The 27,748-nt window shown below is 41.9% G+C and overlaps 1 protein-coding gene across 1 annotated transcript; it reads right to left on the minus strand.

The window, feature by feature from the left end:
- Positions 1-313: 313 nt before the first annotated feature.
- Positions 314-12,984, minus strand: LOC5564353 (glycogen [starch] synthase). Its single transcript, XM_001648654.2, has 6 exons — positions 12,677-12,984; positions 3,055-3,179; positions 2,596-2,972; positions 1,193-2,533; positions 993-1,131; positions 314-928 (listed from the first exon to the last, which is right to left on the minus strand). Exons 2-6 carry the CDS (start codon positions 3,176-3,178, stop codon positions 822-824), a joined length of 2,088 nt encoding a protein of 695 aa, XP_001648704.1. The 5' UTR covers position 3,179; positions 12,677-12,984; the 3' UTR covers positions 314-821.
- Positions 12,985-27,748: the final 14,764 nt, after the last annotated feature.

The raw sequence follows: 27,748 nt of genomic DNA on the forward strand, positions 1-27,748 counted from the left end.
TGCATTTATTTCTCTCTTATAAGCAGATGAAATCAACTTATATGTAAAGATTCTGAATTGCCATGGAAAATGAATTGCAATATGTTGCTAACAAACTATTATTGAGTTTTTAATTTAGTTTTACCAAATAAGGATGACAGTGTTGTCTAACACAGAAACACTAGATATAAAAAATGAATGTAATGTTTGGAATGAAAAAGGAAAAAACAGGAAAGTAGTTCCAACTTATTCTGGCTGCTCCCTTTCTGGTTTGCCTTTCGAACAAGAAACACTTCCATCAAACTATTTGTGTTCGGATCCAATCAATGATATATTTTATGGTTTCATAACAGGCTTTTTATTGATTCACTGCCATTTGAGCTCTACGTGATTGTTTTGTTAAAATTAACAGGAATAATTGGGTGAAACTCTTCGCGCACGATTGCTTACTGACTAAATAAACTTTTCAATTATCGACAAATAACATCATTATTCAATATTATGGCTGAACATGCGCATCGGTAGCAACACGGAAGGCAAAACTGGACGAAACAATCAAAATGTACAGAAAATAGATTTTGAAATATTTATCCTAGCTAATTAAAAGACACAACAAAAGTTAACATAAAATCGTAAAATAGTACCAGCATACGTACGACGGATATTTGATGGGTAATCTAACGTTTTGCGTTGAGTATCATGTGCAGCAATTCTTTAAACCATCCTCATCTAGTAGTGTCAACTAAGGGAAGTATTCACTATGATCTAATCTGAATTTGTGAACGGTGAGTGGTTGTGTGTCAGTAACTGTAGTACATTTCTCAAAAGTTGGTTAAGTTCTTTTAGTCATGCGAGTTAGCTTTCTTCAGTTCTTCCAATTCTTCTTCAGAATCAACGGAATCTTGTTCATCGTCCGATCCGTGTAGTGATGGAGCTGGCGTTGTGTGCCCTGAAAGTAAACCAGTCGTTCAGCTCAATTTGACGGTATCGAAACTTTATTCAAAACTACTTACTGGAAGAACTTGGACTTGGTGGGGCACTAACTGGACGAGGGTAATTGAAGTCAGCAGCTCGCCTCAGATAGCTCTCCGATTCATCGACGTAATCTGGATACACGGTTTGCAACGCTTTTATTCTAGCCTGGCGGTAATACTAAAATGAACAATATTAAGCATTTGAACAATCCAAATTAAAAAAAATCAACTGAACTTACAATTCCTAGATTTCTCCAATCAAGCAGATCGCTAAGCCGCTCAGTTCGGTTTCGTTGGATGATTCTCTGGCGCCGGTTGAGTTTGCAGAACTCGAACATAAACTTGGACAGCTGTTGGACGCTCTCCTCGAGTCCCACGTGACGTCGATCCACAATGTAAATACCATACGACTTAGGGTCGGCAATGTGCTCCTGCATGAAACAACCGAACCCAGAGAGGTTAGTTGTAACACTTGGAATTCCCATCACGGTACACTCGGCTGGTGTGTAGCCCCATGGTTCGTAGTATGAGGGAAATACGCCCAAATGGCAACCGCGAACAAACTCTTCGTAATCCAGTCCAAACAATGGATTGGTGGAGTTCAAAAACTCAGGGTGGAAAACTATTTTAACACGATCATATTTCGTGTTGAACAGATGGCACCGTCGTACTGACTCCAGGACGGGATCATTCCAGTCATCGACGACGTTGTGAGTGGTTACCGGTGGATTTCCATCGCGCTGCAGAGCGTACAAACACCGTTTGATCTTGACCATGTCTTCCTTAGTTAAAATTTCGCCTCCATCAGGCAGATGTCCTTTCAGGCAAGTGTCATACATTCGCTTTCCTATCTGCTGCTGAATGGTGTTAAGAGTTTCGCGTAGCTGCTTGGTAACGGCATGTCCACGAAGTGACTCTACGTTGAAGTTGTTGGTCTTGGCAGGGAAAATTAAGAATGCCACTACGGTTACATCCGGATTGTGTGATTTCAACAAGTGATTCAATCGAGCCAGGGACTCGATAAAGATGTCAGCACCCTTGTTCGAGAACTCATAGCGACCGGCAATAAACATGTACAAAGTCTTCTCCAAATCAAAGTTGAAGTGACCGTAGAAATGGCCTCTGGTAAACTCATGGATCTTTTCCTTTGCCATGGCGTGTAGGTTCTGGAATTCGTGGATAGCAGAAAACTTTTTCACGTTCAACCCGTTGGGCGTGATAATATCAGGTTTTCGCTTCAGCAAATGTTCCGACTCATAACCGGTAATTTCCGAGACAGTAGTGAACACATGACAGAGATGAGTAGCAGCACGTTCAAGACAATAACGATGATAAATCTGTCGTTTTCCGGCTTCCTCATCGACAGGGAATTTGTCTAGATTATTGTAAAAGTCCGTATTACCAGCACACAGATACCGACCCAACAAAGTAGCGTGAGTTGTGAACACAGTGGCGACATCTACGTGGCGCGTTCGCAGAGCAATTAGACCAACGCCGGCCTGCCACTCATGGAAATGGGCTACAATACGCGGTGGTCCGTATTCATTGTCGTGCGAGTATTGTTCAGCGCAACGTTTGAACTGTAACGATCAAGATCTTAGCATAACAAAAAAAAAAAAAACCTTCAAAAAAACAGCATTACCTCGGCAATAAAGGTGGCGATAGTATAGCCAAGAATAACGGCATCATTGCTCTCAACGTCTAAATGCGGTATTCCAACGTTTGATGATTCCCACAGTTCCTGCTTGTAGCCATCCATTTTCCAGGCCGCCGATCCAACGTCGAACAGAATGATTTGAGGGTTTCCATCGACTAGCCACCGCCCGCAGTGTACCTTGTAGCCTTGATTTCGCATTGCTGACACTGCTCCATACAGGGGCCCATTGTTCGGAAACTCACATGCTTCAACTTCCGTCCGGGCAGATGCTTCTTTGTATGGCCCAATCAGGCAATACTGATCGCCAAGTTCTTCCGTCGACACAAATGCTTTGGAGCGAATAACGGTGTAGATTCCACCCACTAGAATAGTCACAAAATTCATGTCATTAAACACCTGGATCCCTTTTTTCTTTTTAACTATTGTTAATTTACAATCACCTACCCTTATTGGCGACTTCCCATGCAATTTCAAAAGTCCATCGATTTTCAGTATTCGCAGAGTGGCCACGGTCCAGGAAAGCCAGCAGGTCCGAGCTGGACTCTGCTCGCGAAAAGCGCCGACTCATCCTAGAAAAAAAAAAAATACGGATGTTGAAGATTAATGCACCATTCGAAATTTATACAACATGTAGATCGGTGGTGGAAGAAGAAGCAATACGAAAGGCCTATTTATATCATAGAGGAGTTCAACGACAGAGCGGATTGATCAGACGCAGCTTGGACGTATTAGGTTCAGTGCCAAATCAGTGATTAATACAGGCACATGTGTTGATCCGAAGAAGTGCAAGGTCAGCAATGGTTAGCAAGGTCAACCACGTGGTTTTAGCTGATTAAAAAAGTGTTGTTTTGGTATACAGTAGTGTTTTGGTTTGAGTATTTATGAGCTGTGATCAGACCATCCACCTGTCCATTTTATCCAGGCTTCTGGCACCACAATACTACCCCATGGGAAAAAACGAGCCACCATCTTCGATTCCCACTGGCAAGTGGCTCCTCAAGACAGTTCAATGTTAGTAGGCAAATAGTCGTTTTAGGACAAACAATTTAAAACGGCGAAAAAAAAAATATGGGGAAAATGTGTTTAGTACTATTTTGTGCTGTTTTAAACAGACTCACAGTTGCAAACGCTTAAAATATTTGAATCTTAACGAAAACGTTTTTTATGGTTTAGCCTCGAAAACAGTTTGATAAAATGTAAAATTATTATTGATAAGATTTGGCCAAAGTGAGTAATTACTCTTGAGTTTGATGCTCACTTTAAATACCTGTCTACTTAGCAGTGGGCTGATTTTATCAAAATTTTCCACAAAAAACCCTTATCATACATAACTATCTTGAGCTTAAACTTGACTTAAGCTTTATTGGCTGCCCGTGGTTGCTATTCCAGTATCGCCAAATCAGCTGCACTAGTACAAGGAACCAACCAGATGACTGCTTGGGACTTACAGACACGCTCAGTGTATTTAAGTGCTGGCGATCTTCTATTTTTTGGCAACAATGGCGCCCAGTGTTGGCACATTTTTTCCAACTCTCATCTGTGTTCTTGGTTGAATAAATCTTTTTTATCTTAAGTCAAGCTCCAAAAATCTTGGTAAAAATCTGTGTTGCAACAAAATTACAATTTGTAATGTTTCTAGATTAAAAAAAAAAAACGTTTGCGAAAGTATTTCGGCTGTTCTTGGCACGTCGACAATTTTTAATTTGAACATATTCTTATAGATGTTAAATTAAGATGCATAATTATTTCTAAAAATTTAAAATACTTAAGTTTTTAGGAAAACTAAACAGAGTAATAGCATTTCTAATTTAAATCTTCCAAAACCGTGTCCTTAACTCGTGAAATATCCATCATGCGGCGCTTATAAACATGAAAAGGATCCTGACTATATGAAATGAGTATGTTTTTAACAGAGTTGTTCAGTTAGTTATTAGCTATCATTATTTTAACCAGTAGAATGCTATCTGTAGCCACCTGGTGGACAAATTTTGAATCGTCTTGCTCGAACTATGATAGTCCTTGACTTACTGAATTTGCCTAAGGTGCCATCTTTATAAGTGGTTGGTTTCATGCTCACAAGTTTCAGGATTGTGAGCTGGCTAGCGCCACTAGGTTAAATTCTTATGGCGCGAATAAATTTTCATGTATACAAGCGGCACCTGGTGGCAAAATGTAGAATCAGCTGACTCGAAAATGATAGACATTGAGCTACTGAACAACTTTTCTGAAACGCATTCTTTTTAAGCGGTCAGGTTCAAAGAGAAGAATTTGTATATGGTCCGATTACTATAGTAATATCCTATAGATATATCCTGTAAATTTGTTTAACTTCCGCAAAAACATTGGTTCCGAAGTAAAATCAACATGCTACAAAATAAATTTATCCTTAAATCATGTCCACATTTCATTGATTCAGCTGTCTACTTGTTCTTAGTTCAATTATAACGTTGATAGTTTTAAATAACGGAAAATATTTACATCTTTTGAATTCAAGTCATGTTCACAAATGTGTTTGCTTCTAACTTTGCAGAAGATGCCATTTCTCTAAGTGGTCATGCTACTGAGCTATCTGCCAAACAAAAATTTCATGCTCACTACACGGGTAGAAATTAGAATCCAAAAACAAGATTATGGCTCATGATGTCATGATTTCGGCGTGTTTTCATCTTAGGGACCGTTCAAATATTACGTAACGCAACAGGAGGTGGGAGGGGGTCTAAAATTGACAAATTTCGCGTTACGTAAAATTTGAATGAACCCTTATGAAAATACACCATGATTTGGACTCATGATATCATGAGTCAGATTGGCGTAACGCAACATACGCTGTTGCTGGTTGCTTGGAATCATGATTCCAACGCCAAAAAAGCTGAGTCGCGCATCCGTTTATGATCGACAAAATAAAAAAAAAACAATAACTGAGAATCGAACCACGGAGCTTTCGATTAAGAGTCCTGTATCATACCACACTACTACTGTATCATGTTGAAGTCGAGGTGATCGAAACGAATGAGTTGATGCAAAGCGCACCGCTTAGTGTTTTCACCCTGGATGTTACGCTTATGTAGAATCATGATTATGACTCCAGGAACCATGATTTGTGATCCTGATATTATGACCTAACCAATTTATGAATTTCATGATTTGTAAATCATGGTGTGGGGATCAGATTTTTATCCGTGTAGCGCCACCTGGTAGCAAAATCTCGAAACTGTCGGCTCAAATAATAGCTCTTGTGCTGCTGAACAACTTTGCTAAAGACGCCATCTTTCCAAGTGGTCAGGCTTCTGAGCTACCCGCAAAACATAAAATTCCATGCTCACTAGTATCGGCTGGCGGCGCAATTCCGTATCAGAATGACCACAGCCCTTGAGCTACTGAACAACTCTTCCGAAGACATCAATTTTTCAAAATATTAGGTCTGACCTGAGCAGTTCATAACTGCATGTTTGTTGCATTCGACATTTTTCACAATTTCGAGTTAATAGCGAGGAGAGTCATCAAATGTCAAATAGGTAGTGCTTCGTGAAGCCCAAGCAGGACAGTTCGGTTTTGCGTCGTCCGATTGATTTTGCTGACGGATTCGCGCGTTTTCGTTGCCGGAGAATTTTTCCCCCTGTTTTGGAGCGTCTTGCCGGGTACGTATTTGGGAAGGCCCAAGCAAGATGGTTTATTTTCGGGACGGCAAGAAGTTTTGCTGTCAGTGTCAGTTTTGTGTTCAGTCGTGAATGGATTACCAACTGGTGAGTTCGTTTCATGCTTATGATAACACATATTTTCTTGAAAGCGTAACTTTTATGTAATATTATAACAAACTTTGTATGGTTTGTCACTATAGGTGTCGGCATTATGCTTTTTTCTTATACAATTTGAATATACATATATTTTTCTCTTTTTGACATTATTAAAAATTATCTTTTGAATTGTTCGACATTGTGAATGTTGACGTATTTTCTAAAACTTCTACCATACCGAGACAAAATGCACAGTAATACTCATATGTAATTTTCAAACAAACTATGTATGGTTCGTCACTACAAGTGTCGGCATTATTCCTGTTTCATATAAGTTAAAATATATACATGTAATTTTCAGTTTTCGTCATTAATAAAAACGTCTTTTGAATTGTTCGACATTATAGATGTTGACGTATTTTTTCCAAAAACTTCTAAGCATAAGCATAAGCATAAGCATAGATGACCGTACAATTCGTAGTTGCTACTCCGTGATTGACCAGAACAATCGAAGTTGCACAGGGAATTAATGAATGGGGCTTGGGATTAGCTTACCATTCTTCAATGTGCACAAATCGAGAGCTCAAATTTTAAAAGTCAATAACGGCGCCGGCCACGTCCTTACGGTCATCGGGGAAGGGAAGGAATGTTAGTGCGACTACCGTTGTTACTAGAGACCGAGATCACCTCTGCATCTCCACGGTTGTCATGGACAGGATATTGGGTTAGTGGGTAAGGTATAGATCTGGGAGTCACCAATGGTAGGTGATGCGATCCATGATATAATTACGCCTAACCGAATTCGCGAAATAATTCGATAATCGCATTGTACGCCGGACAAGTGTTCATCGCTCGCCCTCGCAAGAGCAAGCGATGCGATCAATAGATCAAACACAACTAACGGATCACGCCACTTTTCACTTCACTCGACCGACGCGCGACATGTTTGATCCTGCCCTCATCGCCCGCCCCCGCAGGAGCAAGCGTCAAGGTCGAAGGATCAAACACTACTAACGGATCACGCCACTTTTCACTTCACCCGACCGACGCGCGACATGTTTGATCCTGCCCTCATCACCCGCCCCCACAGGAGCAAGCGTCAAGGTTGAAGGATCAAACACAACTAACGGATCACGCCACTTTTCACTTTCACTCGACCGACGCGCGACATGTTTGATCCTGCCCTCATCGCCCGCCCCCGCAGGAGCAAGCGTCAAGGTCGAAGGATCAAACACAACTAACGGATCACGCCACTTTTCACTTTCACTCGACCGACGCGCGACATGTTTGATCCTGCCCTCATCACCCGCCCCCGCAGGAGCAAGCGTCAAGGTCGAAGGATCAAACACAACTAACGGATCACACCACTTTTCACTTCACCCGACCGACGCGCGACATGTTTGATCCTGCCCTCATCACCCACCCCCACAGGAGCAAGCGTCAAGGTTGAAGGATCAAACACAACTAACGGATCACGCCACTTTTCACTTTCACTCGACCGACGCGCGACATGTTTGATCCTGCCCTCATCGCCCGCCCCCGCAGGAGCAAGCGTCAAGGTCGAAGGATCAAACACAACTAACGGATCACGCCACTTTTCACTTTCACTCGACCGACGCGCGACATGTTTGATCCTGCCCTCATCGCCCGCCCCCGCAGGAGCAAGCGTCAAGGTCGAAGGATCAAACACAACTAACGGATCACACCAATTTTCACTTCACCCGACCGACGCGCGACATGTTTGATCCTGCCCTCATCACCCGCCCCCACAGGAGCAAGCGTCAAGGTTGAAGGATCAAACACAACTAACGGATCACGCCACTTTTCACTTTCACTCGACCGACGCGCGACATGTTTGATCCTGCCCTCATCGCCCGCCCCCGCAGGAGCAAGCGTCAAGGTCGAAGGATCAAACACAACTAACGGATCACGCCACTTTTCACTTTCACTCGACCGACGCGCGACATGTTTGATCCTGCCCTCATCGCCCGCCCCCGCAGGAGCAAGCGTCAAGGTCGAAGGATCAAACACATCTAACGGATCACGCCACTTTTCACTTTCACTCGACCGACGCGCGACATGTTTGATCCTGCCCTCATCGCCCGCCCCCGCAGGAGCAAGCGTCAAGGTCGAAGGATCAAACACAACTAACGGATCACACCACTTTTCACTTCACCCGACCGACGCGCGACATGTTTGATCCTGCCCTCATCACCCGCCCCCACAGGAGCAAGCGTCAAGGTTGAAGGATCAAACACAACTCGTATTTTTTCCAAAAACTTCTCGAGACAAAAATACAAAACTAGCTTTAAATACAAGTCGTATATTTCCCCCTTGTCCATGGATCGCATCACCGACCAGAGGTGACTCCCAGATCTTTTCCTCCCTCACTAATAAACACCCTTCCCGTGGTGGTTGTGGAGATGCAGAGGTATTCTCGGTCTCTAGAAGCAACAATCATTACACCCTAACATTCCTTCCCCATCTCAACTGACTGTAAGGACTTGGCCGGCGCCGTTATCGATCAATAATATTAGATCTGCTAAAATTGCACTTCGAGAGTAAGCGGAAACTCCCATCCCTTATTCATTTGGATCGTAGTGCAATTCTTACCAGTTCCGATCAATCACGGAGTAGCAACCATTGACATGTACAGTCAGTCTATGCTATGCATGCTAGAAGAATCATCAAATGTCAAATACTTTCGATCAACTTACTAAAATCTGTGAGATTGTTCTAGAAAATTGAAAAAAAAATAGCAAACTGTTTTGTCACATTGGCAATTGTAACCGCATAACAGTCACATTGAGATTATACATGAGCCTTATAATGCAGTAGCAACGATTTTTTTTTCAGAATTATCTGACTATTAACCTAATATGCGATATGAGTTGTACACAATTTCAGCCTCAAATAAGCACTTTTGAATTCTTAGTGATTTTTTGAAATTTTAGTTTTCTCCCATACTGCAATAAAATGCAAACTTGGTATCCCATTTACTCAATTCCTACTTTTATCGAATGTTACAAATATTCAGTTATGGGCAGTGAGGCCTATACACAGAACAAAAATCCGTTCTCGTATCCGTGAGCAGCAGTCATGAACTCGTCAACAAGCAAAAACACACCGTGAACTAGATCATGTATATATAAACTCGTTGCCTAGTTCCGAGAACGTTCATGTAAACATGATGGTTGTTCACCAAGGATGGAAATCTAGTGATCATGACAAAATAAATGATGCATCGCGGTTGTTCTTTATCGTGTGATCATAGCAACAACGATTAACCATTAGTCGTCAAGTCCAAACAACAAACTCCGCTCCGAGAAAAAGGAATCGCTCGGCATGTGTGCTTACGATCAATTCTCGCGGAACATTACTAAAGGACCTATGTACAAATGAGAGATTCTCTCCTCTCTCGTTCTCTTTCGATTATAACAGTGGAATACTAATGAATTTGGGAAGTTTTTCACTATAGATCGAAAGTCAATTCCCTTGACTAGCGTTTCATACAAAAAACGCAACAGAAGAGGTTAATGTGATTCAGTTATTGATGAAAGAGAAAGTAAACTAAGAGAGCCTCTCAATGTTAGATAGGTCCTTTAGTAATGTTCCGCGAGAATTGTTCGCAAACCAAAGTCATAACTTTTGGGAGATTTTTACGTTTTTATTCCGCGATCTGCCTTGTGGTATGTCATTTAAGATTCGAATGTCAATCGGGTATGGTTTGAGTGAAAAATTATGCCGTGAACGCGTTCTGATTCATGTTAATCACGACTTGTTACAACATCCGACAAACGGTTTGTCCCGCGACAAACAGTGCATCGGATGCTCCATTTATCCTTACTAAGCGCGCGTGATGAGCTGTTCAAATCATGCTTCTGCAAGAGCAACGGCCCTCTTAGACCATTCAAATACTATGTTGTTAGTCGCTAGAGGCGATTTTTTTCCATCCTTGTTGTTCACGGTGTACTTCTGACAGTTCACGATTTCCAGAACGCTTTTTTGAGCGTGTGTTTGATAAACCTAGACGGACCAAGAATATCTGTACAAATACTCCGTGTACTTATTTGAAGGGTCAAGAGTCTACGCCATTATTAAAAACCATCAATATACAACTGCTTATAATTGTAGATTATCAGGCTTGAGTCCTTGAAGAACCAAGGACATCGGTACTTATCCATACAATGAATTGTTTACTTATAAAAGATTGGTTATCACACTAGTAAATTGAACATATTCATTTCAGGAAAGTTATTGGATGATTGAGAACAGCTGTTGTGCTCACTCAACTACCTAAACGGGGATCTTGATGATACAAACGGTTCTACAAATTATAATAATCATGTAGGGTCCAATATTGCGTGATATTCTCCTACTTCTTCTTCTTGGCATTTCATCCTCACTGGGACAGAACCTGCTTATTAGCTTAGTGTTCAATGTTATTAACTGATAGTTTTCTTTGCCAAAGTTGCCATTTTTGCATTCGTAAACCGTAAGGCAGTCAATGAAATTCCCATTACAAAAAGATCCTGGACCGACTGGGAATCGAAACCAGAGACCTTCAGCATGATTTTGCTTTGTAGCCGCGGACCATAATCACTCGGCAAAGGAAGACCCCTATTCTCTTACTTAGACATGATAAATTGATTTCCATTAACTTATGTTAAATTATACGCCTAAACTCCAAGGAATTCTTGGAGGACCAAATAAATCAATAATGTGCTTAGTATACTGATTAAAACATAATGTCTCAAAATAATAAAAATGAATTTATTACAAGTAGAATCCAGAAGGGAAACCCTCGTCTTACGATTTGATTCAATTTACTAAATAATTTAATTTACAACCCCCGTTCTAGTTCGTAAATTGAGGTTACAGTGTATAGAAGAACAAATTCTAAAAATTTCAGCTGTATCGGAGAATATCGATTCAACGCAAAGTGGCCGCACTCCATACAAATGCTGGCCAAAAGTACAATTCTCACTCAAAACGTTAAAAAATGATAATAATTTGACATAACATGATTTTTTAAGGCAATTTCCCGCTCAAATAATGGCAATATCATATCACACTTTGATATAAAAATTGGGTCCTTGAATGAACCTTGACACAAGCCATAGTACATCACATACTATGGAATATTTGCCACATATTGAGTTGTAAATGATCGTTTTAGAGCGTTTCCTAGATATCTTACACTATCTCTGAAAAATTGCCTTATTTTTGAAGGAGCTCTTTGTAATAAACTTCTTGACATTCACAAATGTTGTAATAGTCAAATACGGTTTGAAACATCTTCAAAACAAAGTATAAGGCATATTATTAATTTTATTAATTAATTTCAGCTGACAACTCTATAGATCACATGGTGTGAAAAATCGAAATATACACCGGTCATTTTTTTTACTTTTAGCCAGCCTTGGGCCACTGTGCAGCGTCCTTCGGAACGGGGGTTGCGGTTCTCGCAAACTGGCTCCTATGCTAATTACGGACAGTTCCTTCACCCTCAGATATTCCTAATAGAACGTAGTGAACTCAAAAACCTACATAATTTTCCCCATCTATGTTGCTAACATCCGTATCGTCAAGGTCATTGAACGACCTTGACATTGAAGGTAGCACACTTCTATCGTCACCACCGTCTAGCCAATCTGTATCGCGAGTCGACAGATGTATTCGCGCTCACCAGTGGTTTAGATTTTCCGGTGTACGTTACGCAGCTCTGCCTTAGGATCACACAACCAGCACGCGGGTAAGATGGCGCCTGATGCAGCGGGTGATGCACCGCTTTGCACCGAGATCTATTAAGCACGTTTGGCATCATCTGCTGCTTGGGACGGTGTTTGTAAACAAAAACTATTATTCCCTGCAACGGACATTCGCACTTACAGTGCGGAAAATCAGTGGCGACAAACAGCTGCTATTTTACGTTCGTTATCAGAGGGTGCCCAGAATTTTATTGGTTATTTGTGTGACCTTAGTGAGCGTTTTGTTTGATGTTAGTGTCCTTTAAGTTAAGTAATTTCATTCAAACCAAGTTACGCAATCCATCGAGAAATTGGATGAATTGATTAATGCGAGGCTAAAAATAATATTTCATCAATGGCAAAATACGCAAGAGCTACGATTCGTTGAACTTTTCGGAGAATGCCACTTGCGAATGCAAAATTTGCGACGATAACCGTTATCAGAATACGTTCCCATATAATCCGACGCATCTCCTTTGAGTACGAAAATGCTCCACAAACCATTTCATTTGGAACAGACACCATATCACCTTACACTCGATGGGGAATTGTTTAAATGTCAAATAAAGGTCAATGTCTAACCTTACTCAAGAAGATCGTCCTCGGGTACTGCCACACAGATTAAACCGTTCCGGGATGTCTTGCAACCGCAGTGCCTTCCGATAGCTGACTATGCTCCAATTTCACTCCAAGAGTTTTAAGTTTCAATGGTTAATCACTCCAGCAATATCACCATCAAACGCGTTGGATTAATATTTGTCACACTCCGAACACGCCCGCACACCTTTCACGCCTGGCAGTAGGGGAAGATTTTATTTCTTTTTCGGCCAGACGAACTCCACGATAGCGCCACGCCACGACACGACAAGAGCTAAAGGAATACTGGTCTTCATGGGACTTCGAGAGACCATTTCTTCTGCTCCCCAAGTGCATCTTTTCATACGGGGACCAGCTTTTGATGGTGTTGGTACCGTCGGTGTACCGAATGTCGACCAGACGTGGAACCAGTTTGTATCATTAGATAAGAGTTCAAGACAGTTGTGTCCACGTGACTGATAAGTACTTGCAACACATGTACCAGTTATTGGCCAATATACTGCCAACAGTTGGGCAGAAGCGGTAGACACCGACGGAGCTACATTGAAAGTCACAGACAAGCGCATACCAAAATGTAACACAACAAACGATAGTAGCTAGCACGCTTGCTCAGAGAAATGAGGAAAACTCTCTTCCAACGCATGGCGGCCAATGTCGCCGGTTCAGTTTTCGGTTGTTGTTTGCCTGCGGCCAAAGTGTGGCACAACTCTCAGCAAACAGCATACATAAATGCCGGTTATGAGCATTCCGTTCTGAGGTACAGTGATTTCCTCAATTGTGCGCATCGTCATATAAAAAGAACGGGAAAAGGTTACCAATGTTGTCAGAGCCTTGGCGAACCTCCATTTGTGCGTCCCTTAGTCAAAGTTAAAGTAAATTATCGTACATATTTTCATTCAAACATTTTACGCTTAATGTAGCAGTGAAATAATAGAGGACTTTTTTTAATTGTAAGGCGACGTAAATAATAAATTATGACTGAAATCTTCTCAAAGTTTATGATTAAGCCTAAATATTTAAGGTGAAGATGAATCGAAGCCAAACTTGAAATTTTCAAGAGCACGGATCTGGAGAACTGAACATCCGTTTAAGCTGAAAACCTAATCGATTGGTCACTAGCTGGTGGTGACCAATCGATTAGGTTTTCAGCTAAAACGGGTGTTTGGTTCTCCAGATCCGTGCTCTTGAAAATTAGAACTTTGGCTTCGATGCATCTTCACCTTAACTAAACTTAGAATGCATTGATTTTTTTTGGTAAACATCTGCGAGAAGTTCAAATTTTGGATTGAAAGAAGCTTTTTGGAGCATTATTGGATGTTATCAAAGTTTTTTTTTCAAAAGATTCCTGAAAAAAAAATGATAAAGTGGTTTGAAACAAACCTGCACAATAATGTGTCCTGAAAACCTACTTTGAAAAAAAAAAACTGGGGACTCAACATCCAAGTGGTATCAAAGGATATTGCAAACAAACTTTTCTATGGAGTTTACTGCCGTTATACGCATTATTGGCTCTTGTTTCAAAATATGCAATCGAGAAAAACGCGTTTAAAGATTTTAACACATTTAGGCCTCATATTGACCACCCAGTAAACACAAACTCGTATAGGATAGCGCATAAGAGTACAAATGTGGAGGCGATATACGTATTTGCTCCATATGGCTGTATGCAATATGTACGTATATCGCCTCCACATTTGTACTCTTATACCCTATCATATACGACTGTAATAAATTAAATTATAATCTTTACAACAGTGTAAAGAGTAGCGTGTTCATTAGAGTCAAGAGTTTGTATAATGGGAGAAAGGTAAATTTAGTTACGAAATGCGAAGTGGGACTGTTATGCCTAGAAATACGGGTTTTTTTGGTGAATTTCTGCGCTTAACAGTCCCACTGATAGTAGTGACCAATTATGTGATAAGCATACTGCTGTAGATGACCGTTGTGGATGAGTAGACCCACTGTGCGCACTACCACTACATTGGGAGATACCTTGGGGCTACCTTGCTTACCCTACCGTGATAGCATAGCTGTCATCGATGGTAAAGGGATCAAAACAGAAAGACCAATAGACATTAGAGCAATCGAAGTTTAAAACGTGGTTGAATTCTTAAATTTTTTAAACTAAAACACTTAAAAACTTAAATTTAACTTAGTTTTTATTTGAATTGAAATGGTAAGTACCATGAATACACTGAACTGAACTAAAATAAATTACTAACGTTAATTGTTTACACAGAAATACATACATTGTTAAAGACAGTTGCGGACAGTGGACACACGATAAAAAGGGACTAAATACGTAAGTCAAGAAACTGTTTAAAACTATTTATAAAACTAATTTCAATAAATTTCTGCAGCTTAAAGCATTCTCCAAGCAAATAACGGAGTGCTAAATAGGTGTCCGAAAATCCCGTGTTTGTTCACGCGTCGTAACAAACTTTAAGGTATTTAACCTCGAAGTGGACACATCCAGCCTTGAAGATGCCGGGCTCGAGCAGGACGACAAGTAAACGTCGCGGTGTCATCCGACAGCTTACGGACGAAGAAAGTTCCGTTGCGGCCCGTTGTCCCTCCTGCAATCGCTCCGATGTGGCGGACAGATGGATGGTCCAGTGCGACCTGTGTGAGAGGTGGTTTAACTTCACCTGCGCCAGGGTTGACGAAAGTGTCAGAGATCGCAGCTTTGCGTGTGTCACCTGCGCGCTACAGCACGGACTGGAATCCACCAGATCAACTACGTCCAGCACTAATTCGGCAAGAAGGCGACTCGAGCTACTTCGGCTAGAGGAAGAAAAAGAACTGCAGGAGAAACTACTTGTGGAGCAAATGGAGGAGGAAGCTGCTCTACAGAAGAAGGTAGTAGAAGAGGAAAGGGAGCGAAGGCAGCGAATCATGCAGGAGAAGTTGGAGATCGTGAAGCGGTACATTAGCAAGAAATACGAAGTGCTGCAGGAAGAAGAGAAATCGCAAGCCGGTGTGAGCCGGAAAAGTCGTTCTAGCACACGTAGCAAATTCGGTGAGGTTGAGAACTGGGTGAACAATAACGATTTGGCCATGGCAGCTGGATTCGGGACAAACCAAGTCCCCGTCGGTGCCACGCCAATAACCGAAGTTGGTCCTCAAGCAACTGGTCGAAGCTCGGGTGGCGGTACGTTTCCGATTGTTTCTACCCAGACTGACATTCTCAACAAGTCCGTAGCAGCTACTGATCCGTACGACCGTAATAATATCGCTTCGTGGGGAATACTCGTGCCTCACGCCGTGCAAAGTACCGTGGATTCGGTTCCGAATCTTCCTTCGTCAGAACCAACAACGTCTAGCACTCCGCTGCAAGAAAGACAAGTGCCTCGCACTGACGACGTAGCAGCAAACATATCTCCCCCACGACACAGCAAGCTAGACCAGCGGTTTGGGATATGAACATATCTCCATCCCACATCGGCGAAAGATCTAGGGTGGATCTAGAGAGAGAGATTCAGGAACTTCAACAACAGTTGGCCAACCTCAAGCGAAGTTCATCCAGTCAGCGACAGCAATACTCAGTTCCCGACAGCAGCAACGTTTCGGCAGCAGTAACTAGCCTAAGTAATACGGCAGGTACAGGTATGTCAAACTTGCATGGCCCGTTTCGAGTAGATCAGGAAATAGGTAGACAGGCGGCCATCCCGCTCTCGGTTAGGACACAGGCTAGTGTTAGTTTCGCTACACAGTGTACCACACAGAACACCGTTCCAAGTTCTAGATTATTTCCTCCTTGGAATCCGACGGTTTCGTCGAACTACTTCCCATCTAACCAGCCAGGAGTTCCCAACTCGTTTAGTAACGATCCTTTCGTTTTCGCTGGAAATATACCACAGCAATACGAACCGAGAATTTTCCATCCAATCAATCGTCAGTCTTCGGTTCATGTGCCTTCCTACCCGTTCGCTAGGACCGGTAGAAGTGTTCCGAATCTGATTAATCAACAATCCGCCTTCCCTGATGATGTTCCCTTTCGCCCGTTTGTCGCGAGTGTACCGAGTGTTCCGGACCCATTAGTTACGCCGTTAGTGTCACAAGGAGCGACCCCTAATCCAGCAGCAAATTGTGGACCGAGTTCGCAGCAGATTGCCGCGAGACATGTTGTGCCTAAGGAGCTACCGGAATTCACCGGTGATCCCATAGACTGGCCATTGTTCGTGAGCAGCTATAACAACTCAACGCGTATGTGTGGGTATACCAACGACGAAAACCTCATGCGGCTACAACGCTGCCTGAAAGGAAATGCGAAGGAGGCAGTTCGGGGACATCTCTACCATCCGTCATCCGTACCGCAGGTGATGGCCACCTTGGAGACACTCTACGGACGTCCGGAACTTATAGTGAAGTGTTTGATGAACAAGGTGTATTCCACTCCGGCGCCGAAAGCAGATAAACTGGAAAGTCTCATCAGTTTTGGGCTCGTGGTGCAGAACTTGTGCAGTCAACTACAGTCGATGGGTATGGATGCTCATTTGTCTAATCCCTCTCTACTCCAAGAGTTGGTGGACAAATTGCCAGCCAACATTAAGCTGGACTAGGCTATGTATCAGCGAAGTGTGCCTGTGGTGGATTTACGTAGCTTTGGCTCTTACATGGCAACAATTGTGTCGGCAGCCAGCAACGTCACCCTCTACGCAGAACCCATGAGAAAACCAGAGAAACCCAAGGGAAAAGAAAAGGGTTTTGTTAATACCCATACAACGGACTCCAAAGCGAAATCCATCTGCGAGGGAAAGGAAGAAATACGTGTGAATGCAAGCCAGCAGCCGAAGCCGTGTCTTTTGTGTAAAAGGGACGGACATAAAGTGAAGGAGTGCAACAATTTCAAGCAGTTGACGTTGGAAAATCGTTGGAAAACCGTTCAACAGTTCAACCTCTGTCGCCGATGCTTGATTCCACACGGCAAGTGGCCATGCAAGGCCACAGTTTGTGGTGTTGGTAGCTGCGAAGCGCGTCATCACAAGTTGTTACACCCAGGAGATCCTCAGTCGTCGACAACCGGAACAACAGAGTCATCGAGAAGCCAGCCTGCATCGTCAGCAACAGTGAATGTCCACCGTCAGCTTCCGTGTCCGGTACTCTTCCGAATACTTCCCGTAACTCTCTATGGGAAAAGTGCATCAGTTAACACGTTGGCGTTTCTCGACGATGGTTCTTCGCACACACTCATAGAAAAGGACCTGGCTGATGAGCTGGGAGTTGAAGGCGAAGTTGAACCCCTGTGCCTACAATGGACCGGAAATATCAAGCGAACCGAAAGGGATTCCCAGAACGTGAAACTTGAAGTCTCGGCTGTTGGAAAAGATCGGAAGCACACGTTGGACTATGTGCGTACGGTCGACAACTTAGATCTTCCCCCACAGTCGTTACATTACGATGAATTGGCGCTTAAGTTTCACTATCTCAAGGGCCTTCCTGTGGACAGTTATACAAGTGCTGCCCCTCGTATTTTGATTGGCGCCGACAACGCAAAACTCTTGTTAACTTTGAAGAAGCGGGAAGGAAGGTATTGTGAGCCAGTTGCAGCCATAACTAGATTAGGCTGGACCATCTACGGCAAGGCAGAAGGCCTCATCGATTCGCCTGAATATCGTCATCTGCACATTTGCGTTCGTTCGTCAGATCAACAGCTGCACGATACAGTGAAGAACTTTTTTTCGATGGAAAGTGTTGGTGTAGCACTTGTTCCATAAGTTGAAGCCGACGAAGATCGTAGAGCACGTGAAATTCTGGAGAAGACAACCATTCGTACAGCAGCTGGCCGATTTCAAACCGGTTTATTGTGGAAATTTGACTGCATCGAATTTCCCGAAAACCGATTCATGGCTGAGAAGCGGTTGGCGTGTTTGGAGCGAAGCCTATCCAAGAAACCGGAGTTGTATGCGAACGTGCGTCAGCAGATTGTCGATTACCAAGCGAAAGGATATGCGCATAAGCTATCCGATGAAGAATCAACCAGTAGTGATCCAAATAGGGTTTGGTATTTGCCGTTAGGGGTCGTGCAGAATCCAAACAAACCTGGAAAAGTTCGGGTAGTATGGGATGCCGCCGCAAAAACTAGTGGGGTTTCGCTTAATTCTATGCTGTTGGCAGGCCCAGAACTCCTCACCTCGCTTCCATCAGTGCTGTTTCGTTTTCGCCAACGACAGATCGCCATCACCGGCGACATAAAAGAAATGTTCCACCAGTTTATCATTCGGCCGGAAGACCGGCAAGCTCAGCGCTTTTTGTGGCGGAATAATCCTAATGAACCGGTGCAAGAATACGTGATGGACGTGGCGACGTTTGGGTCAACATGTTCGCCTTGCTCTGCCCAATACGTCAAGAACAAAAACGCCGAGGAATGGAAGCACGTTTACCCCGAAGCAGCAACAGCTATTGTAGAGAACACCTACGTAGATGATTATGCTAACAGTTCGGATACGGTTGAAGAAGCGGTTCGAGTCGCACTCGAGGTACGAGAGATTCATGCAAGCGCGGGATTTGAAATTCGAAACTGGCTCTCAAATTCCCAACAAGTTCTTCGACGGGTCGGGGAAGAGAGTTCGAAGACTACAAAAAGCTTCACTGCGGTGAAAGCAACCGACTCAGAACGAGTTTTGGGTATGATGTGGCTTCCAGAAAGTGACGAACTCACGTTCTGCTTCAACTTTCGGCCCGACATTCAACAACTGCTGGTAGGAGGAGCAATCCCAACGAAACGTGAAGTTCTGAGAGTTGTCATGAGTATTTTTGATCCCCTCGGGCTTGTGGCGGCGTTTGTTGTCCATGCCAAGTGCTTGATCCAGGACATTTGGAGAGCAGGTGTGGATTGGGATGACCAGATTCCAGCGGAGTTGGCCAATCAATGGTGGCGTTGGGTAGAAGTTCTTCGCAACCTCAATATTGTGAAGATTCCTCGCTGTTACTTCCCGGGATACGATTCCCATAGCCTTCGCAGCATAGAACTACACGTTTTTGTCGACGCGAGCGAGACAGCGTACGCATGCGCCGCTTATTTCAGGATTGTCGACCGTGGACAAGTACGATGTACACTTGTTTCCGCCAAAACCAAAGTAGCCCCTCTCAAACCAATGTCGGTTCCTCGATTAGAGTTACAGGCTGCAATGATTGGAGTTCGATTGATGAAATCAGTACAAGAAAACCACACATTGCCAATAACACGTCGTTTGATTTGGGGTGACTCTAAAATGGTGCAGTCGTGGATTCGTTCAGACCAGCGTAAATACCGACAATTTGTGGCGTACAGAGTAAGCGAAATTCTGAGCGAAACAAGTCTACAAGAGTGGCGATGGGTTCCAACAAGATTCAACGTTGCGGATGAGGCCACGAAATGGGGCAAAGGACCTAGCTTTCAAGCTGATAGCCGATGGTTTGTAGGTCCTGAATTCCTATACGAGAACGAATCTGAATGGCCAGTCCAAGAGTTTCAACCAGCGGGTACTCCGGAAGAATTGCGATCGGTTCACACGCATCATCGAGCGGCTCCAGAATCTTTGATACAATATCATCGTTTCTCCAAATATCAACGACTGCTGAGAACCGTGGGTTACATTCTTCGCTTCATCAATCGTTGTCGGGGAAGAAGTGATGCCGAAAGCTGTGATGCAAGCGTATTATCGAGAGAAGAACTGGGAAATGCAGAAGTTGTACTCTGGAAGTTGGTGCAAGCTGAAGAGTATCCTGGAGAGCTGTCCACAGTGCGCAAGAATCAACAGTGTCCGTTGGAGCAAGCCAAACGGTTGGATAAGAACAGCCCACTGCGTAAGCTGTCGGTGTTTCTGGACGAACATGGAGTTCTGCGAATTGAAGGCCGAATTGGATCAGCTAAATTAGTTCCGTACGGACCAAAGTTTCCGGTAATTCTTCCTAAACAGCATCGTTTCACCGAGTTACTCGTTGAGCACTTTCATCAGCGCTACGCACATGGGTATGGAGAAACCGTTGCAAACGAACTCCGACAAATCTTCCATATTCCAAGTTTAAGGACAATCGTTCGAAGAGTAGCCAGAAATTGTTCATGGTGTGTTGTGTATCGTGCGGTCCCCAAGGCACCTAGAATGGCACCTCTTCCAGCTGTAAGATTGACCCCATATGTCCGGCCATTCACATTTATTGGCATCGATTACTGTGGGCCATTTCTTATTCGTATTGGAAGAAGCAGCGTCAAAAGATGGGTTGTACTGATAACCTGTCTGACGATACGAGCCGTTCATCTAGAGGTAGCTGCCAGTCTGTCTACCGAGTCGTGCAAGATGGCGATTAGACGATTTATAGCCAGAAGAGGTGCCCCACAGGGGATCTATAGTGATCAGGGCACAAATTTCATTGGAGCAAGCAGAGAGTTACGAGCGGAAGTTACGGCGGTGTATAGTGAATTGGCTGGGACATTCACCAACCATGACACCCAATGGCGGTTCAACCCTCCCGCTGCACCACACATGGGTGGCGTGTGGGAACGCCTAGTACGAACTGTGAAGACTTCATTACAAACATTATCGACCAGCAGAACGCCGGACGAAGAAACCTTCCAGACTCTTCTGATCGAGATAGAAGGAATCATAAATTCCAGGCCATTGACGTTTGTGCCACTGGATACGGAAGAAGATGAAGCGCTTACGCCCAACCACTTCCTGATGCTTAGCTCAAACGGTATAGTTCAGCCGTTACAGCTACCCGTCAAAGACAGTGGGCGAACGCTTCGAGCGAACTGGGATCTAATTCGTTCATTACTGGATGAGTTTTGGGTCAAGTGGATAAAAGGATATCTGCCCATAATCTGTCGTCGTACTAAATGGTTCGATGACATCAAGCCCATTGCAGTTGGTGACCTAGTGTTCGTGGTTGACGAAGGTATGCGAAACAGCTGGACACGTGGAAAGGTGGTGAAGGCGATTCCTGGCAACGATGGCAGAGTTAGAAGAGTGGATGTGCAGACGGTCAATGGAGTTCTTCAACGACCAGTTACCAAAGTGGCAGTGCTTGACGTGGCAGTTGGCGGTATAGCTGAAGAAACCAAACAGCAATACGGGTCGGGGAATGTGGATGAGTAGACCCACTGTGCGCACTACCACTACATTGGGAGATACCTTGGGGCTACCTTGCTTACCCTACCGTGATAGCATAGCTGTCATCGATGGTAAAGGGATCAAAACAGAAAGACCAATAGACATTAGAGCAATCGAAGTTTAAAACGTGGTTGAATTCTTAAATTTTGTAAACTAAAACACTTTAAAACTTAAATTAAACTTAGTTTCTATTTGAATTGAAATTGTAAGTACCATGAATACACTGAACTGAACTAAAATAAATTACTAACGTTAATTGTTTACACAGAAATACATACATTGTTAAAGACAGTTGCGGACAGTGGACACACGATAAAAAGGGACTAAATACGTAAGTCAAGAAACTGTTTAAAACTATTTATAAAACTAATTTCAATAAATTTCTGCAGCTTAAAGCATTCTCCAAGCAAATAACGGAGTGATAAATAGGTGTCCGAAAATCCCGTGTTTGTTCACGCGTCGTAACAACCGTTCTTACGTTTAGATTGTACCGAATGTAGAGGACGTATATCTTCAAGACTATGTTAAAGCACCTAATGAAGGCTCAAGTGACATGTGCCAACCGGAGCCACGTGTGGGAAGTGAAGAAATACGATTTTATAGTTTGAGATAGAAAGTAAAGTTTTCTGTATGTGTGATAATGAGAAAATGGATGAGTTAGTGAAAGAAAGAGTGGATGAGTAAGTAAGATAGTTTATAAGATGTAATCAATAAATGTAATAAAACTTCCAGCTGCAGGCTTGGCAGAAACTCGTCTGAGAATTCAAGGTTATTCTGCGGAGTAAAAATTTATCTCAAAATTCTCTACACAAATCTCCACACGATTTGACATTTCTTTGGACTTGATTTGCAACATCATGATATTTGATACATTGCAAATTAAATTTCAGAACCGTCAACATATTTGCCACTTGCACCGAAGAATCAGTTATCCGGAATAACCCAGTATGTGCCCAGGTCATCCAAACCCTTTTGAACTATTCTTCTTTTGACTTGATTTGCAAATTCATGAAGTTTGATATGTCACAAGATACAATCCCGTGCATAAGTTTGGGTTCACCCCCTAAAAACATGCATAAGTGTTCTGTCCATATCTCTGTGACTACACGTCCAATTTAAACACTCTGTGACGCATTCGAAAGACAATGAGTTATTCTTACTTCAAATGTATTTTTCCAAAAACATTTTTTTGAATTTTGTATACTATTTTTACTTAACATTCCAGTCGTCACGCGGTTTGCCACTGTCAGAACCACCACGCTGCTGAAATACTTCATTAAAACCAATCCCATATCGTTTTTTTCAGATCTTTTAAATTTGCAATTGCTTTGATAAAAAAAAACCTTGTTTTTCTGATGCTTCGATTGAAATATGGGCTTTCAAAGAAAAGGCTAATATGGTCATTTTTCACAAAATTGACCATAACTCAGGAACAAAAATAAGTACATCCTAAAAGCTACTAGAATTGAAGTTTATAAAGTTTCCTTCTCAAAAATATTTTAATAAAAATTTTCCGAAAGTTCGGGCATAGATTTTCTATCTTTTCTTATGAATTTCCCTGACGGTGAAAAATTTTGTGGAAAACTTTTTCCAGTTCATATTTTTTTTTGATTTCTGAGAAAATTTGCTTAAATTTTCATATAAAAACTTTGTTTCTACAATGTTTCGTTCTTGAGTTATGATTTTTCAAAGAAAAGTCTTATATGGCACATCTGGACATTTTTCACAAAATTGGCCATAACTCAAAAACGAAAAAAAAGTGCATTCCAAAAATTTCAGTGATTAAAGCTTATAAAATTACCTTCTAGAAAATATTTTTTTGAAAATTTTCCACGAGTTCGGGCATAGTTTTTTCGGCTTTTCTTTACGATTTTTCCCAACGGTGGAAAATTTTGTGGAAAACTTTTTCCAGTTCATTTTTTTTTTTTGATTTTTGAGACAATTTGCTTAAATTTTCATGTAAAAACTTTGTTTCTACGATGCTTCATAACTCTTGAGTTATGATTTTTCAAAGTAAGTAGTGTCAAGGGAAAACAAAAAATTTCCAACTGAGTTTTCCCGAAAAATAGGCGACCCTGAATTTTTCTCATTTTTTTTATTCATATATCCATGAGCCCTGCCTGTGGAAAAAGTTTCATGAAAATCTGAGAACCTTCGGCCCAATTTGTACGATAATAAAAAAAAATCCCCTGTTGTAAACAAAAAGCGAGGTTTTTTCAACAGTGTTGTTCAAAATACAACAGCGCGACGGCTGAATTGTTAAAATTGTGGCACACTGAAAAACATGCTAATTGGTCGATCCAAAATAATGTAATCTTGTATTCTTTAAAGAGCACTCACAAAATGTTGCCGAAAAAATCTGAAAACTATTTAAAATCAATGAAACAGTCATTCCAGTCATCGTGCAAAAGTTTGGATTCACCTCTCAGTATGGTGTATTGTGCGAAAATTTGGGTTCACCTGCACTTTCTTAAAATACGAATATTCTGTTAAATCTCAAAGCAATCAGGTACGCGACATTATTTGCATTAGAAAAAGCTATAAACTATAAAAATCACTTGAAAAATGACAGTGATATTGACAATGATTCGCGTGCGGCTCAGGTGATCCCAAACTTTTGCACGATTTGCATCATACTAAAGGGTGAACCCAAACATTTGCACGATGACTTGAATGACTGTTTCATTAATTTTGCATAGTTTTCAGATTTTTCCGCCAAAATTTCGTGAGTGCTCTTCAAAGAATATAAGATTACGATTCAAATTTTAATTTAAATTTTATAATAACATATTTAAATTTTAATTTAAAATTTTGGTCGATTCAATGCTGAGAAAATTAACCATGTTTTATCAGTGTGTTTTTTGAAAAATATCACAACTTTGAGTAAAAATTTTATACACAAAGTTCAAAAAATGTTTTTGGAAAAATACATATGAAGTAAGAAGAACACACACAGAGAGTTTAAATTGGACGTGTAGTCACAAAGATATGGACAGAACACTTTTGTATGTTTTTCAAAGGGTGACCCCAAACTTATGCACGGGAGTGTAGGTCCCAGAACCGTCATTATAATGGCCACTTCCTCAAGGGAACAAAGTATCCAAAACCACCTGGCATGTTATCAAACCATCCAAAAACGTTTGAATTACCCTTCTTTAGCCTTGATTTGGGAATTAATGAAATTTGATGTTGCCAGCTAGGTTTCAGAGCCGACAATTTAGTGGTCATTTCCCCTAGGGACCGGGAATTCGGAACAATCCATACAAATACATTCAAATACATTTGAACCACTTTTAGACTTGATTTGCAAATTCATGAAAATTGATATGTCGCAAGCCAGGTTTCAGTTTCACCAATATAATGGGCACTTCCACCAGTGAACCGGTTTTCGGAACGACCCAGCATGTGGCCAAGTCATCCAAAAATAATTGAACTATTTATATTGAGACTTGGTTTGCAAAATCGTGAAGTTTATTTGTCACAAGCCATGGACTCGAAATTCAAGTGGTTACTGATTCTTCAGGTAGGATTACCTCAGTACTCCCCGTGATGAATTTAAAATTACAGTGAGTTTCTAATCGATGACCGCGGATCCAAAAACTAGAAGAATTTTGTGATCGACCCTGAAAATTCAACTGAAATTCATTGGAAAACGGATGGGAAATAATATTTTGATATTGAAAATTTCAATCAAATTTGACGTCAGGCTCGCATGAATGATGAATGCATCCCGATAATACAAACACATAAAACAGGTTGTGTTCCACTTGGGATGTAAAGCCAACGTAATAAGATATTCAAAACGATTTTCCCAAACAAACAGCTAATTAAAAACTGCGTACTGAATATTTTGATCGAGATCAGCGCTGTGAATTGTATAGTGTGAAAGTTATGCGTAGAAATACAGTAGTGGGACAGATATGCGTGGATTTTTTTTTTTTTTTATCTAGTTCGTTTATTTGAGGCTCAAATGCGTTTAACGCTTTACGGAGCCGAAATTCATTTTTTGTATTTTTATTACATACAATTAATTGGCTTTTTCAACATTAATATGGGATGGAGCCAGGGTACTCGTGGCAGCTCGAGGTTAGTGGTCACAATTTTTGAAGGAAGGACTTGGTAGGGATTGGAATCAGGGTTCTCAGCAGCTCATCCGGGAGGTATAACGTGGCATCTTGATTCTCGTTTCATGGCGTTGGTAGCGATTTCGTGCCGGTATTCGACTGCCGGATGGCCAGGATCCTCAATCCAACACAAAGTGGACAAAACACAAAAAAAACAACTGGGGAAGAGAACACAAGAGAATTAAACTTTTATACAAGACGAGCGAAGAAAATCGTAAATTGCGACCATATAAATAAGATCGCGGGTGCCCAACACATCTCTAACTGGAACATAGGGTTGTCTACCTCGGGCCGCAAGGGTATCCAAAAGTTGCGCTCTGGAGGCGTCCATATCCGGGCACTGCCAAACTACGTGATCGATGTCATCATAACCGGAACCACACCTATTACAAATATTGCTCAGCGCGAGGTTAATCCTGTGGAGATGTGCATCTAGCGAGTAATGGTTGGACATAAGTCTTGACATCACGCGAATGAAATCTCGACTTATGTCCAAACCTTTCCACCAGGCTCGCAAGGAAACTCTAGGAATTATGGAATGTAACCACCGTCCCAGTTGGCCATTTAGCCAATCGCTTTGCCAACCGCGAAGAGAACTTTGACGTACTAAATGAAAAAATTCATCGTGTGAAATTCGTCTATCATAAATCTCACCTTCCTCAGCGCCCACCTTTGCGAGAGAGTCCGCCTTCTCATTGCCATAAATTAGGCAATGTGAGGGGACCCATACAAAGGTAATCTTGTATGATCTTTCGACCAGTGCACACATCTGCTCTCTTATTTTTGTAAGAAAGTAAGATGCATGCTTTACGGGTTTCATCGATCGGAGTGCCTCGATTGAACTGAGACTATCCGAAAAGATGAAGAAGTGGTCTGCGGGCATGTTTGAGATCATCCCCAAAGCGAAGTTGATTGCTGCCAGCTCAGCAACATAAACCGTGCAAGGTTCCTGAAGTTTTCGGAAGGCGGAAGAATTTTCATTGAAGACACCGAAACCAGTGGATCCATTTATACGAGTCCCGTCAGTGAAATATCTCCTGTAGGAATCAACATTCTGGAACTTTGCGTTGAAAATACGTGGAATAGTTATACATCGAAGTTGATCTGGAATTCCATGAATAGCTTGTTTCATGGACACATCATATTCAACAGAGGAACTGTCATTGGTGAAGCGTACACGTGGAGGGTTATAACATGGAAGGCTAATGTCAGATGACATGTAGTAGAGATAAACTCTCATGAATTTTGACTGAGTGTTCAGTTTGAGCAATTCTTCAAAGTTTTCGATGACGAGTGTGTTGCTCACTCCACACTTAATAAACTTTTAGCAGTAGAATGATTTTTTACCATCTCAGCGCTCTTCATGTTTAATTAATTGAAGATCTCCGTTAAAAAACAAACAGATTCTTTATTTCATATCTTATTTTAGCTGTTCAACAGATTGTTCATTTCTATCAATGGTTTTAGACCAAATAAATGAAAGAATTAATGCTATTTTTCAACTCGCAGATATGCAGAACAATCATTCAGGTGGCAAATAAGCGTTAAAAAATTCTACTTGTTAATTTATTTTTGAAGCTTAGGGGCTGGCTTTATTCCAGTAGGGACGTAACGTCAGGAAAAAGAAGAACAAGAAGAATAATAAGTGCAACGGTGGCATTAAAATTCAACATGTTGAGTGTTATCAAGGTGAAAACTCATTCTACTACTTAAAACCAAGATGGCGTCAAAATCCAAGATGGCCGCCAGATTTTTTCACTCAAAATAATACTCCTATTCTTCATCTGACTCGAAAAATACACCAACTATTGAAAACTTGTATCTTTGTTGTACCAAAAATG

The sequence above is a fragment of the Aedes aegypti genome, chromosome 3 (assembly GCF_002204515.2).
Source record: "Aedes aegypti strain LVP_AGWG chromosome 3, AaegL5.0 Primary Assembly, whole genome shotgun sequence".
Classification (NCBI taxonomy): Eukaryota; Metazoa; Arthropoda; class Insecta; order Diptera; family Culicidae; genus Aedes; species Aedes aegypti.

Excerpts from the sequence above, each read along its gene's own strand:
- LOC5564353 (XM_001648654.2), bottom strand. The coding sequence starts at position 3,178 with ATGAGTCGGCGCTTTTCGCGAGCAGAGTCCAGCTCGGACCTGCTGGCT. Across the intron at positions 2,534-2,595 it reads TCGCCACCTTTATTGCCGAG|TTCAAACGTTGCGCTGAACA; the intron begins GTAATGCTGTTT and ends TGATCGTTACAG. Across the intron at positions 1,132-1,192 it reads ATTGGAGAAATCTAGGAATT|TATTACCGCCAGGCTAGAAT; the intron begins GTAAGTTCAGTT and ends TGTTCATTTTAG.